We start from the raw sequence: 13,571 nt of genomic DNA, 5'->3' as shown, positions 1-13,571 counted from the left end.
CTACTAAATATTAGGCTAGTTTACTGATATATGTGTGTTCAAAATCTCTATTGGTCAGCAAGATTGGTCACGAAGATTGACCCCTGTGTAGATGGCACTTCTAAGTTTATCCAGTTGGTTTAGTGTAGGAACTTAGGGTTAGGGTTGTAGTAGCAACAATGTGTTATGTGCTAAGTGTTGTGTGCTAAGTGTTGTGTGCTAAGTGTCGTGTGCTAAGTGTCGTGTGCTAAGTGTCGTGTGCTAAGTGTCGTGTGCTAAGTGTCGTGTGCTAAGTGTCGTGTGCTAAGTGTCGTGTGCTAAGTGTCGTGTGCTAAGTGTCGAGTGCTAAGTCGTGTGTGCTAAGTGTCGTGTGCTAAGTGGTGTGTGCTGTGGTGTGTTCTAAGTGTCGAGTGCTAAGGGGTGTGTGCTAAGTGGTGTGTGCTAAGTGGTGTGTGCTAAGTCGTGTGTGCTAAGTGGTATGTGCTAAGTCGTGTGCTAAGTGGTGTGTGCTAAGTGGTGTGTGCTAAGTGGTGTGTGCTAAGTGGTGTGTGCTAAGTGGTGTGTGCTAAGTGGTGTGTGCTAAGTGGTGTGTGCTAAGTGGTGTGTGCTAAGTGGTGTGTGCTAAGTGGTGTGTGCTAGGTCGTGTGTGCTAAGTGGTGTGTGCTAAGTGGTGTGTGCTAAGTGGTGTGTGTTAAGTGGTGTGTGCTAAGTGGTGTGTGCTAAGTGGTGTGTGCTAAGTGGTGTGTGCTAATTGGTGTGTGATAAGTGTTGTGTGCTAAGTGTTGTGTGCTAAGTGGTGTGTGCTAAGTGGTGTGTGCTAAGTGGTGTGTGCTAAGTGGTGTGTGCTAAGTGGTGTGTGCTAAGTGGTGTGTGCTAAGTGGTGTGTGCTAAGTGGTGTGTGCTAAGTGGTGTGTGCTAAGTGGTGTGTGCTAAGTGGTGTGTGCTAAGTGGTGTGTGCTAAGTGGTGTGTGCTAAGTGGTGTGTGCTAAGTGGTGTGTGCTAAGTGGTGTGTGCTAAGTGGTGTGTGCTAAGTGGTGTGTGCTAAGTGGTGTGTGCTAAGTGGTGTGTGCTAAGTGGTGTGTGCTAAGTGGTGTGTGCTAAGTGGTGTGTGCTAAGTGGTGTGTGCTAAGTGGTGTGTGCTAAGTGGTGTGTGCTAAGTGGTGTGTGCTAAGTGGTGTGTGCTAAGTGGTGTGTGCTAAGTGGTGTGTGCTAAGTGGTGTGTGCTAAGTGGTGTGTGCTAAGTGGTGTGCGCTAAGTGGTGTGCGCTAGGTCGTGTGCGCTAAGTGGTGTGTGCTAAGTGGTGTGTGCTAAGTGGTGTGCGCTAGGTCGTGTGCGCTAAGTGGTGTGTGCTAAGTGGTGTGTGCTAAGTGGTGTGTGCTAAGTGCTGTGTGCTAAGTGGTGTGTGCTAAGTGGTGTGTGCTAAGTGGTGTGTGCTAAGTGGTGTGTGCTAAGTGGTGTGTGCTAAGTCGTGTGTGCTAAGTGGTGTGTGCTAAGTGGTGTGTGCTAAGTGGTGTGTGCTAAGTGGTGTGTGCTAAGTGGTGTGTGCTAAGTGGTGTGTGCTAAGTGGTGTGTGCTAAGTGCTGTGTGCTAAGTGCTGTGTGATAAGTGGTGTTGACATTATGACCTGATGTCAGGAACACTGCTATAAATAAACATCGAAAACGCAGACGTTGTGCGATCAACCGCGTATATGTATCACCACTGTATTTGTGTCTCCACTGTATATGTGCGTCACCACTCATGTGTGTCACCACTGTATTGGTGTCACCACTCTATTTGTGTCACCACTCTATTTGTGTCACCACTCTATTGGTGTCGCCACTCTATTTGTGTCACCACTTTATTTGTGTCACCACTCTATTTGTGTCACCACTGTATATGACCGTCACCACTCATGTGTGTCACCACTATATTGGTGTCACCACTGTATTGGTGTCACCACTCTATTTGTGTCACCACTCTATTGGTGTCGCCACTCTATTTGTGTCACCACTCTATTTGTGTCACCACTCTATTTGTGTCACCACTGTATATGTGCGTCACCACTCATGTGTGTCACCACTGTATTGGTGTCACCACTGAATTGGTGTTACCACTGTATTGGTGTCACCACTGTATTGTTTTCACCACTGTATTGGTGTTACTACTCAATATGTGTTACCCTGTTCAGAGTCTTGTATAAAGCAGATGGGTTAGTCTAAGACAAAAATTAAATTGTGTAGACTTTGATCCAGTGCTGTGAAGTTCCATGCAATGTCTATCGTACATATGTCGACTGTGTAGCACACAAATCACCCCTCGACACCTACATTAGTAAACTCTTTAGAAGTCGTCTATAAATCGATTACAGTCTTTCATAAACTTTGTATAGGCCATACATGCTGATATATAAGTCGTGTGTATAGGCCACACATATATACATTGGGTATATAGGGATAACATTGCTGATATGTAAGTCGTATTTACATTTGTTTGTTTTTTTTTTTGTTTTTTTCGGCTTGTGAAGGCATGTAGCCTATATGTTTTTTTTTTGTAATTATATAACGATGTGTATTTATTTTTTAAAAAGTAAATGATCTTTATGACAATCAAATAAACATCGTCCCATATTTATACAAGTTTTAGATTCTCGTCAAACAATCAACATACAGTCAGTCAAAGAACTTGGACAGATTCTGTCAGACGACAGCCAGATGATTCTTTGGTTCAAACTTTCTTTCTTAGGATGGAGCCTAAGTTTCACTCTAGGTAATCGCCTGTTCGCTTAATGTACTCTAACCCTAACCCAACCTGTTCGCTTAATGTACTCTAACCCTAACCCAACCTGTTCGCTTAATGTACCCTAACCCTAAACCAACCTGTTCGCTTAATGTACCCTAACCCTAACCCAACCTGTTCGCTTAATGTACCCTAACCCTAACTCAACCAGTTCGCTTAATGTACCCTAACCCCAACCCAACCTGTTCGCTTAATGTACCCTAACCCTAACTCAACCAGTTCGCTTAATGTACCCTAACCCTAACCCAACCTGTTCGCTTAATGTACCCTAACCCTAAACCAACCTGTTCGCTTAATGTACCCTAACCCTAAACCAACCTGTTCGCTTAATGTACCCTAACCCTAACCCAACCTGTTCGCTTAATGTACCCTAACCCTAACCCAACCTGTTCGCTTAATGTACTCTAACCCTAACCCAACCTGTTCGCTTAATGTACTCTAACCCTAACTCAACCAGTTCGCTTAATGTACTCTAACCCTAACTCAACCTGTTCGCTTAATGTACCCTAACCCTAAACCAACCTGTTCGCTTAATGTACTCTAACCCTAACCCAACCTGTTCGCTTAATGTACCCTAACCCTAACCCAACCTGTTCGCTTAATGTACCCTAACCCTAACCCAACCTGTTCGCTTAATGTACTCTAACCCTAACCCAACCTGTTCGCTTAATGTACTCTAACCCTAACTCAACCAGTTCGCTTAATGTACTCTAACCCTAACTCAACCTGTTCGCTTAATGTACCCTAACCCTAAACCAACCTGTTCGCTTAATGTACTCTAACCCTAACCCAACCTGTTCACTTAATGTACCCTAACCCTAACCCAACCTGTTCGCTTAATGTACCCTAACCCTAACCCAACCTGTTCGCTTAATGTACTCTAACCCTAACCCAACCTGTTCGCTTAATGTACTCTAACCCTAACCCAACCTGTTCGCTTAATGTACCCTAACCCTAACCCAACCTGTTCGCTTAATGTACTCTAACCCTAACTCAACCAGTTCGCTTAATGTACCCAAACCCTAAGCCACGGAATCCCAAACTGGGGGGTCGCCCCCCCCCCTGGGGGTCGCGGGGGTCGCGAGGGGCTTTCTGGGGGGTCGCCAACTGGTATACTAAACCTTAGTAATGAGAAACAAAACATAAATCTTTAGAAGAATATATGAAATTCGGTTTTACTAACATCACTGGAAATGGAATAGAGAAGGAGCAATGCGTACTGTACAAAGTTGTTCTCAGTCACGAGTTAATGAAATTTTCAAATCTAAAACATTATTTGAGACGAGTCATTCGGAACACACACACAAAATATATGGAGTTCTTTCGTTAGTATGAAGCTAGTTGCAAGCGTCAGAGACTTGATCGAACAGGAAGTTTTCACACAGCATTAGTACAAGCATCTTATGAAGTCGCATTAGAAATTGCCACGCAAAAAAAAAAATAGGAAAAAAACTTATCAAACTCTGCAATTTGAAGATGGTGAAATTAATTCTTGGGGATTACAGTGCAATAAAAATGCAACAAATATCTCTGCCTAATAATACTATTCAGCGGCTTATAGCACACATGTCCGTAGATGTTAAATAACACATTTTTATTGAAATTAAGCTTTCACCATTGTTTGCTTTTCACGTTGATAAATCAACAGACGTCAGTTCGTGTTCGCAGTTGCTGGTCTTTGTCTATATTCTTTCAGATGATAGCAAAGAAGAGTTGCTATTTTGTGAAGATAGCACGGAGAAAATAAATACGTTTTTTTTTTAAAAAACTGGATGATTAAAACGGTTTAGAATGGCTGTGGGGGTTTATACGGATGGTGCGCCATCTGTTTAGGTCAAAATCGGGCTTTCAGAAAACAGAAAAGATTTAGCTCCCTAACCACTGCCCTCACCAATCGCTATCAAGACTCTTTTGCTAGTTTAAGTCGTAAATTATATAATATCTGGAGCCTTCAAAGAACTGAGCAAAGACATTTATATAGATCACGAGGTTCTGCTTTTATACACTACAGTACGCTGGCTGTCAAACGAAATATTGTAAATCGTGTTTTTTTAATTGAAATCTGAAATCAAATTGTTCTTGGAAGTGCAAAGGAAACAAGACCTTTAGGTATACTTAAAACGACATAGAGTGGTTGGAGAGAGTATCATACCTAGCAGATGTGTTCGAACATCAAGATAAGCTTAACCTGAAGCTTCAGGGAAAATGATCGAATATTATCACTTTCCATGATAATCTCGGGGCATTTTTATCAAAACTGCAAAATCGACGAAGAAAAAAATCTTGGAAATATTGTAAATTTGAGAAACTCTGCAGTGTGGTAGATAAATCTCATAGTGAGATAATTAAAATTTTGAAAAAACAATTTCTGGGCATCTTGAATCTCTTGAAAATGAACTGCAGCACCATTTCTCTGAGCTAAAAAATAGAAGATTCTGCATTGACGCATTACCCATTCTCTTCTTCCCTTGATGTTGCCAGCATTCCCGATAAATTACAAGATGAATTCTTTGATTTGCAGAATGATTCCGCGTAAGATGAAAAACTGCACACACAATTTTGGTGTAGTATTCACCATTCATACCCAAATGTAAAATTGATTGACTTTTCGAGAATCGATTTTCAACACTATTCTTCGATTAAAAACAAAATTAAGAAATAAATTGTATGTTGATAATGACATATAACAAAACCTTAACCACGAATGTTTAGTAAATAGCATGCAATTTTACTCATCGTATTAAAATAGTTATCAACAGTAGTTCATATTTAAAGTCTACTAGAAAATCTTATTTTAGTGCTTATTAATTTCCATACTAATTTCGGCTTTTTAATTCTATGGGGATCGCGGGTCACTTACTTTTTATAAAAGGGGGTAGCCGCTCGAAAAAGGCTGGGAACCACTGCCCTAACCCAACTAGTTCGCTTAATGTACCCAAACCGAACCAGTTCGCTTAATGTACCCTAACCCAACCAGTTCGCTTAATGTACCCTAACCGAACCAGTTCGCTTAATGTACCCTAACCCAACCAGTTCGCTTAATGTACCCTAACCCAACCAGTTCGCTTAATGTACCCTAACCCAACCAGTTCGCTTAATGTACCCTAACCCAACCAGTTCGCTTAATGTACCCTAACCCAACCAGTTCGCTTAATGTACCCTAACCCAACCAGTTCGCTTAATGTACCCTAACCCAACCAGTTCGCTTAATGTACCCTAACCCAACCAGTTCGCTTAATGTACCCTAACCCAACCAGTTCGCTTAATGTACCCTAACCCAACCAGTTCGCTTAATGTACCCTAACCCAACCAGTTCGCTTAATGTACCCTAACCGAACCAGTTCGCTTAATGTACCCTAACCCAACCAGTTCGCTTAATGTACCCTAACCCAACCAGTTCGCTTAATGTACCCTAACCCAACCAGTTCGCTTAATGTACCCTAACCCAACCAGTTCGCTTAATGTACCCTAACCCAACCAGTTCGCTTAATTTACCCTAACCCATCTAGATCGTACCTTTGAGAATTCCATCAGTTGTGTAATCTGAGATATTAATTGGAAATTATTTTTACACCATTTAATTTTCTATTTATTGGTAGATGTCACGATACTCATGTGTGTTCACGTCATATCGCATGTGTACATGCCATGACTCTTGTGTGTGTACACGTCATAAAACTCGTGTGTGTTGACGTCATGAACCAAATGAACTTTACTCCAGGTCAACACGGGTGCCCACCATGTGAGGTGGGAGAACCATGCGAGGTCAGCCTGACCCAGACGTTCAACCAATCAGCGATGGCCATGTTGTCCTGGCATAAAAACAGCGAGTTGATCAGCAACTGTTACCATAGCAACGGCGAGTGTATTGTCTCACCTTATCAGAGGAGGGTGCGGGCTACCCTGTACGTGAACAGCATGACCTTGACCTCCAGACTGAGGTGGCCTTCTACCTCTGGTGATGACCGGGGGGTGTACAGCGTCCAGGCCCACTATTCAAATAGGTCAACACGAGTTGTCTTCTCGTGCAGGCTGCACGTCTATGGTAGGTTATATGTGAACATGTCATACGTCTATGGTAGGTTATATGTGAACATGTCGCACGTCTATGGTAGGTTATATGGTGTGGAGGTGTAGGGTGGAGGTGTAGGGTGGAGGTGTTGCCTGGAAGTCTAGGGTAGAAGTGTAGGGTGGAGGTGTAGGTGTAGGCCCAGTGTAGGGTGTAGGTGTAGGCCCAGTGTAGGGTGGAGGTGTAGGGTGGTGGTGTAGGCCCAGTGTAGGGTGGAGGTGTAGGCCCAGTGTTGGGGGAAGGTGCAGGCCCAGTATAGGGTGGCGGTGTAGGCCCAGTGTAGGGTGGAGGTGTAGGCCCAGTGTCGGGTGGAGGTGTAGGCCCAGTGTCGGGTGGAGGTGTAGGCCCAGTGTAGGGTGTAGGTGTAGGCCCAGTGTTGGGGGAGGTGCAGGCCCAGTGTAGGGTGGAGGTGCAGGCCCAGTATAGGGTGGAGGTGTAGGCCCAGTGTTGGGGGGAGGTGCAGACCCAGTGTAGGGTGGAGGTGCAGGCCCAGTATAGGGTGGAGGTGTAGGCCCAGTGTCGGGTGGAGGTGTAGGCCCAGTGTAGGGTGTAGGTGTAGGCCCAGTGTTGGGGGAGGTGCAGGCCCAGTGTAGGGTGGAGGTGCAGGCCCAGTATAGGGTGGCGGTGTAGGCCCAGTGTCGGGTGGAGGTGTAGGCCCAGTGTAGGGTGTAGGTGTAGGCCCAGTGTTGGGGGAGGTGCAGGCCCAGTGTAGGGTGGAGGTGCAGGCCCAGTATAGGGTGGAGGTGTAGGCCCAGTGTTGGGGGGAGGTGCAGACCCAGTGTAGGGTGGAGGTGCAGGCCCAGTATAGGGTGGAGGTGTAGGCCCAGTGTCGGGTGGAGGTGTAGGCCCAGTGTAGGGTGTAGGTGCAGGGTGGAGGTGTAGGCCCAGTGTAGGGTGGAGGTGTAGGCCCAGTGTAGGGTGGAGTTGTAGGGTGGAGGTGTAGGCCCAGTGTAGGGTGGAGGTGTAGGGTGGAGGATTAGGCCCAGTGTAGGGTGGAGGTGTAGGCCCAGTGTAGGGTGGAGGTGTAGGGTAGAGGTATGGGCCAAGTGTAGGGTGGAAGTGATGGCCCAGTGTAGGGTGGAGGTGTAGGGTGTAGGTGTAGGCCCAGTGTAGGGTGGAGGTGTAGGGTGGAGGTGTAGGCCCAGTGTAGGTTTGAGGTGTAGGCCAAGTGTAGGGTGGAGGTGTAGGGTGGAGTTGTAGGGTGGAGGTGTAGGCCCAGTGCAGGGTGGAGGTGTAGGCCCAGTGTAGGGTTGAGGTGTAGGCCCAGTGTAGGGTGTAGGTGTAGGGTGGAGGTGTAGGGTGGAGGTGTTGCCTGGAAGTCTAGTGTAGAAGTGTAGGGTGGAGGTGAAGGCCCAGTGTATGGTGGAGGTGTAGCCCCAGTGTAGGGTGGAGTTGTAGGGTGGACGTGTAGGGTGGAGGTGTAGGCCCAGTGTAGGGTGGAGGTGTAGGCCAAGTGTAGGGTGGAGGTGTAGGCCCAGTGTAGGGTTGAAGTGTAGGCAGAGTTTCTTCCAGGCATCTCTTCGGGGGGGCGAAGCCCCCCCGAAAAATTTTTACCGCCCCCCCGAACGAAATGAAATTTATATAATTTATATAGAAAATATATACTTTTAACAGTGTCCGCCCCCCCGAAGAAAGTTTACCGCCCCCCCGAAGATTTCAAGTGCTCCCCCGGAGAAAAAAGTCTGGAAGAAACACTGAGTGTAGGCCCAGTGTAGGGTGGAGGTGTAGGGTGGAGGTGTAGGGTGGAGGTGTAGGGTGGAGGTGTAGGGTGGAGGTGTTGCCTGGAAGTCTAGGGTAGAAGTGTGGGGTGGAGGTGTAGGCCTAGTGTAGGGTGGAGGTGTAGGCCCAGTGGAGGTGGAGGTATAGGGTGGAGGTGTAGGGTGGAGGTGTAGGCCCAATGTAGGGTGGAGATGTAGGGTGGAGGTGTAGGCCCAGTGTAGGGTGGAGGTGTAGGCCCAGTGGAGGTGGAGGTATAGGGTGGAGATGTAGGGTGGAGGTGTAGGCCCAGAGTAGGGTGGAGGTGTAGGCCCAGTGGAGGTGGAGGTGTAGGGTGGAGATGTAGGGTGGAGGTGTAGGCCCAGAGTAGGGTGGAGGTGTAGGCCCAGTGTAGGGTGGAGGTGTAGGCCCAGTGGAGGTGGAGGTATAGGGTGGAGATGTAGGGTGGAGGTGTAGGCCCAGAGTAGGGTGGAGGTGTAGGCCCAGTGTAGGGTGGAGGTGTAGGCCCAGTGGAGGTGGAGGTATAGGGTGGAGATGTAGGGTGGAGGTGTAGGCCCAGTGTAGGGTGGAGGTGTAGGCCCAGTGGAGGTGGAGGTATAGGGTGGAGATGTAGGGTGGAGGTGTAGGCCCAGAGTAGGGTGGAGGTGTAGGCCCAGTGGAGGTGGAGGTGTAGGGTGGAGGTGTAGGGTGGAGGTGTAGGCCCAATGTAGGGTGGAGATGTAGGGTGGAGGTGTAGGCCCAGTGTAGGGTGGAGGTGTAGGCCCAGTGTAGGGTGGAGGTGTATGGTGGAGGTGTAGGCCCAGTGTAGGGTGGAGGTGTAGGCCCAGTGTAGGGTGGAGGTGTAGGCCCAGTGAAGGGTGGAGGTGTAGGCTGGAGGTGTAGGCCTAATGTAGGGTGGAGGTGTAGGGTGGAGGTGTATGCCCAGTGTAGGGTGGTGGTGTAGGGTAGAGGTGTAGGCCCAGTGTAGGGTGGAGTTGTAGGCCCAGTGTAGGGTGGAGTTGTAGGCCCAGTGTAGGGTGGTGGTGTAGGGTGGAGGTGTAGGCCCAGTGCAGGGTGGAGGTGTATGCCTAGTGTAGGGTGGAGGTGTAGGCCCAGTGTAGGGTGGAGGTGTAGGCCCAGTGTAGGGTGGTGGTGTAGGGTGGAGGTGTAGGGTGGAGGTGTAGGGTGGAGGTGTAGGCCCAGTGTAGGGTGGAGGTGTAGGGTGGATGTGTAGGCCCAGTGTAGGGTGGAGTTGTAGGCCCAGTGTAGGGTGGAGTTGTACTAAGTGTTAGGAATATTCGTAGTTTTTCTTTTAAAAAAATTGTACCTGAAATCACTAAAACCTGTCTTCCACAGAAAAATTGTAATCACTAAAACCTTTCTTCCACAGAAAAATTGTTCCTGATATCACTAAAACCTTTCTTCCACAGAAAAATTGTAATCACTAAAACCTTTCTTCCACAGAAAAATTGTAATCACTAAAACCTTTCTTCCACAGAAAAATTGTAATCACTAAAACCTTTCTTCCACAGAAAAATTGTAATCACTAAAACCTTTCTTCCACAGAAAAATTGTAATCACTAAAACCTTTCTTCCACAGAAAAATTGTAATCACTAAAACCTTTCTTCCACAGAAAAATTGTAATCACTAAAACCTTTCTTCCACAGAAAAACTGTCCGACACAAAATGTGACTGTTTGCTGACTACAGCTGGGGTAGATTTGACATGTGATACGGCACATTTGATGGCGTTCAGCAAATGTCTTTTTTATGTGTCCTGGGTCGGGGTAAGTCAAGGATAGTGTCAAGTTATATGGGATAGTGTCAAGTTATATGGGATAGTGTCAAGTTATATGGGATCGTGTCAAGTTATATGGGATCGTGTCAAGTTATATAGGATAGTGTCAAGTTATATGGGATAGTGTCAAGTTATATGGGATAGTGTCAAGTTATATGGGATAGTGTCAAGTTATATGGGATAGTGTCAAGTTATATGGGATAGTGTCAAGTTATATGGGATAGTGTCAAGTTATATGGGATAGTGTCAAGTTATATGGGATAGTGTCAAGTTATATGGGATAGGATGGTGCTATAGGATAGTGAATGGCTTTCGGGATAGGTGGGAGTAATGTGAGATAGAGTAAGGTATAAATGGGATATTGTGGGTTGACATGGGACGAAAAAGGATATAAAGGATAATATTAACATGAATGCTAAAGTAAAAGTCTGTTGCGAATAAGTGAAGAAATGTGTATATGATGAAATGTGTATGTGAAGAAAAGTGTATGTGTAGAAATGTGTATGTGAAGAAATGTGTATATGAAGGAATGTGTATGTGAAGAAATGTGTATGTGAAGAAATGTGTATGTGAAGAAATGTGTATGTGAAGAAATGTGTATGTGAAGAAATGTGTATGTGAAGAAGTGTATATGACGAAATGTGTATGTGAAGAAATGTGTATGTGAAGAAATGTGTATGTGAAGAAATGTGTATGTGAAGAAATTCGATGTTAAATTTAATGACCAGATACAGCATAACACTGTAGAGAATTTTCGCAAAAATATTAAACCTATGTTTGAATACCGCAAGTGCAAATTTGCACAACAAAATGCAATAGTATTAGTATTAATCATGTCAATTATCCAACCAAGTGTGTGCCCCCTAATGTCAACAACATGTCATGTCCACAGAGCCAGCCAACTGGGCAGACTGGGCAGACGACTGGGCAGACGACTGCTGTAGAAACAAGTGTGGCAGAAGATCCGCTACAAGACCTCACCGACTGCACCAAACACATCCCATTTGACGCCATCAAGCAAGGAGACTACAACATCAACATCTTTTTATTTGCAAACATTTCCTATCTTAAAGGGGATTTAGACTTGGGCACAAAATATGCCTTTCCTTCCATTTTTAGTTAGTGCTCCTTTTGTTTTTAATATACTCTAGCTAATAGCAAATGGATAACCTTCATTTAATACGATTATATTTGACAATGCCATGGGAAAAATAAAAATAAAAACAGATTTGTAAAGAATGTGCCGCTTCCTTTCTTGTCTGCTATTGAGCATTCAGAATAGAAAATGATTTTGTTTCTAGAAAACTTGAGCTCTCTTCAAAACCTGTTGGACTCGGCAGACGACAACACAAGTTTTACCTGCAGTCACCCGACAGGGGCAGGAGTGGAGGGGGTCACACAGGCGCAGGTGGTGACGTCACAAGAGAGTGTGTCAAACTCACAGTCAGGTTTGACTTTGTTGTGTTTTTTTTTTCCAGATCCTGATCTACGTCTAAATTACACTGGAATAAAGCCATGTTTTACTTTGATCTGTAAACCTCTGGACTAGATTTCTCACTGGCTTTTTTTAATACATGGGACTGGGGTTAGGGTTAGGGTTAGGGTTAGGGTTAGGGTTAAATAAATGTTTTTGCCGTTTATCTTCAAGTAACTGTAACTTGTTGGGCAACTCGCTAGTCTTCATAGCAATCAAATATCAGCAAACTCCTCAACAACATGCTAAAAAAGTTCGTGTACTGACCTCACTACATGCTGTATGTAAACATAATAGGGTTATCTACATGCTGTCTTATAACACTAGTGGGTTGTCTACATGCTGTCTGTAAACAGTGGTAGTAGACTCTAGCTGTAGCAGCTAACATAGTAGACTCTAGCTGTAGCAGCTAACATACTAGACTCTAGCTGTAGCAGCTAACATAGTAGACTCTAGCTGTAGCAGCTAACATAGTAGACTCTAGCTGTAGCAGCTAGCATAGTAGACTCTAGCTGTAGCAGCTAGCATAGTAGACTCTAGCTGTAGCAGCTAACATAGTAGACTCTAGCTGTAGCAGCTAACATAGTAGACTCTAGCTGTAGCAGCTAACATAGTAGACTCTAGCTGTAGCAGCTAACATAGTAGACTCTAGCTGTAGCAGCTAACATAGTAGACTCTAGCTGTAGCAGCTAGCATAGTAGACTCTAGCTGTAGCAGCTAGCATAGTAGACTCTAGCTGTAGCAGCTAACATAGTAGACTCTAGCTGTAGCAGCTAACATAGTAGACTCTAGCTGTAGCAGCTAACATAGTAGACTCTAGCTGTAGCAGCTAACATAGTAGACTCTAGCTGTAGCAGCTAACATAGTAGACTCTAGCTGTAGCAGCTAACATAGTAGACTCTAGCTGTAGCAGCTAACATAGTAGACTCTAGCTGTAGCAGCTAACATAGTAGACTCTAGCTGTAGCAGCTAACATAGTAGACTCTAGCTGTAGCAGCTAACATAGTAGACTCTAGCTGTAGCAGCTAACATAGTAGACTCTAGCTGTAGCAGCTAACATAGTAGACTCTAGCTGTAGCAACTAACCAAGCAATGTTCTACCCCCCCCCCCCGCCAGGGTCCACGAGTGCCCCCACCTGCCCCCCTGCCCGCCCACACCGGTGTTTCAGCACCCAGTCCTGCTACACAGACGACGAGTTTTGTCTGGTGGGGACAATCGAGCTCTGTAGCTCCCCCCACAGCTCACCCCACAGCTCACCCCACACTGATCTGGCCCAGCTACAGGAGTGGTGCACGTGCATAGATCGCTTCAATACGTCATCAATTAGACTGATCAAGTGTGGCCTTGACCTTTACAGAGAGACCCAGGCTTCTCAAGGTAAGACATGTCATCGTCACATGTTTCTAGTTTTATGTGACATTTGTCTTACAGTCGTCTGTCATCGCGGCATGTATATTGTGACATGTGTTATATGCCATCGTTTCATATGTCATCATAACATATGTCATCATGACATTTATCATAGTGACATGTTTTTATCAAGTGTATCTGTGCGTGAGCGTGCATGCGTGAGTGTGTTTGTGGGGGAGGGGTGCTGAAATTTGGCACCATGTTTAAAAATTAGTGTATGGAATGAGGTCGGCATGGTCGTGTCGGTTAAGCGCATAGTTTACTAAACAGATAAGCCCCGAGTTCGAATCACTGCTGCCTTTAAACTGTTTTGGAGGAAATCACTCCCAACACTAAAATTAAGAGCGAAGCAGCAGAAGATTACATT

At 45.5% G+C, this 13,571-nt stretch overlaps 1 protein-coding gene across 5 annotated transcripts in view; it reads left to right on the top strand.

Annotated features, from left to right (window-relative positions):
* LOC131947838 (uncharacterized) overlaps window positions 1-13,571 on the top strand; it is a 38,126-nt gene that overhangs the window by 516 nt on the left and 24,039 nt on the right. For 4 of the 5 annotated variants that reach the window (XM_059309187.1, XM_059309189.1, XM_059309186.1 and 1 more), the window contains 6 exons: window positions 2,599-2,727; window positions 6,479-6,802; window positions 10,190-10,308; window positions 11,212-11,437; window positions 11,621-11,767; window positions 12,911-13,171. In XM_059309187.1, coding sequence (XP_059165170.1) covers window positions 2,673-2,727; window positions 6,479-6,802; window positions 10,190-10,308; window positions 11,212-11,437; window positions 11,621-11,767; window positions 12,911-13,171 — 1,132 coding nt within the window. In that variant the 5' untranslated portion in view covers window positions 2,599-2,672. Of the gene's footprint in view, window positions 1-2,364; window positions 2,405-2,598; window positions 2,728-6,478; window positions 6,803-10,189; window positions 10,309-11,211; window positions 11,438-11,620; window positions 11,768-12,910; window positions 13,172-13,571 lie in introns of those variants that run through there. The other variant, XM_059309190.1, reaches the window with a different exon arrangement.

This window comes from Physella acuta, unplaced genomic scaffold (genome assembly GCF_028476545.2).
Source record: "Physella acuta isolate Inbredline_101_S28 unplaced genomic scaffold, ASM2847654v3 ptg000608l, whole genome shotgun sequence".
NCBI classification, from domain to species: Eukaryota; Metazoa; Mollusca; class Gastropoda; family Physidae; genus Physella; species Physella acuta.
This window is presented reverse-complemented; position numbering and strand designations above follow the sequence as displayed.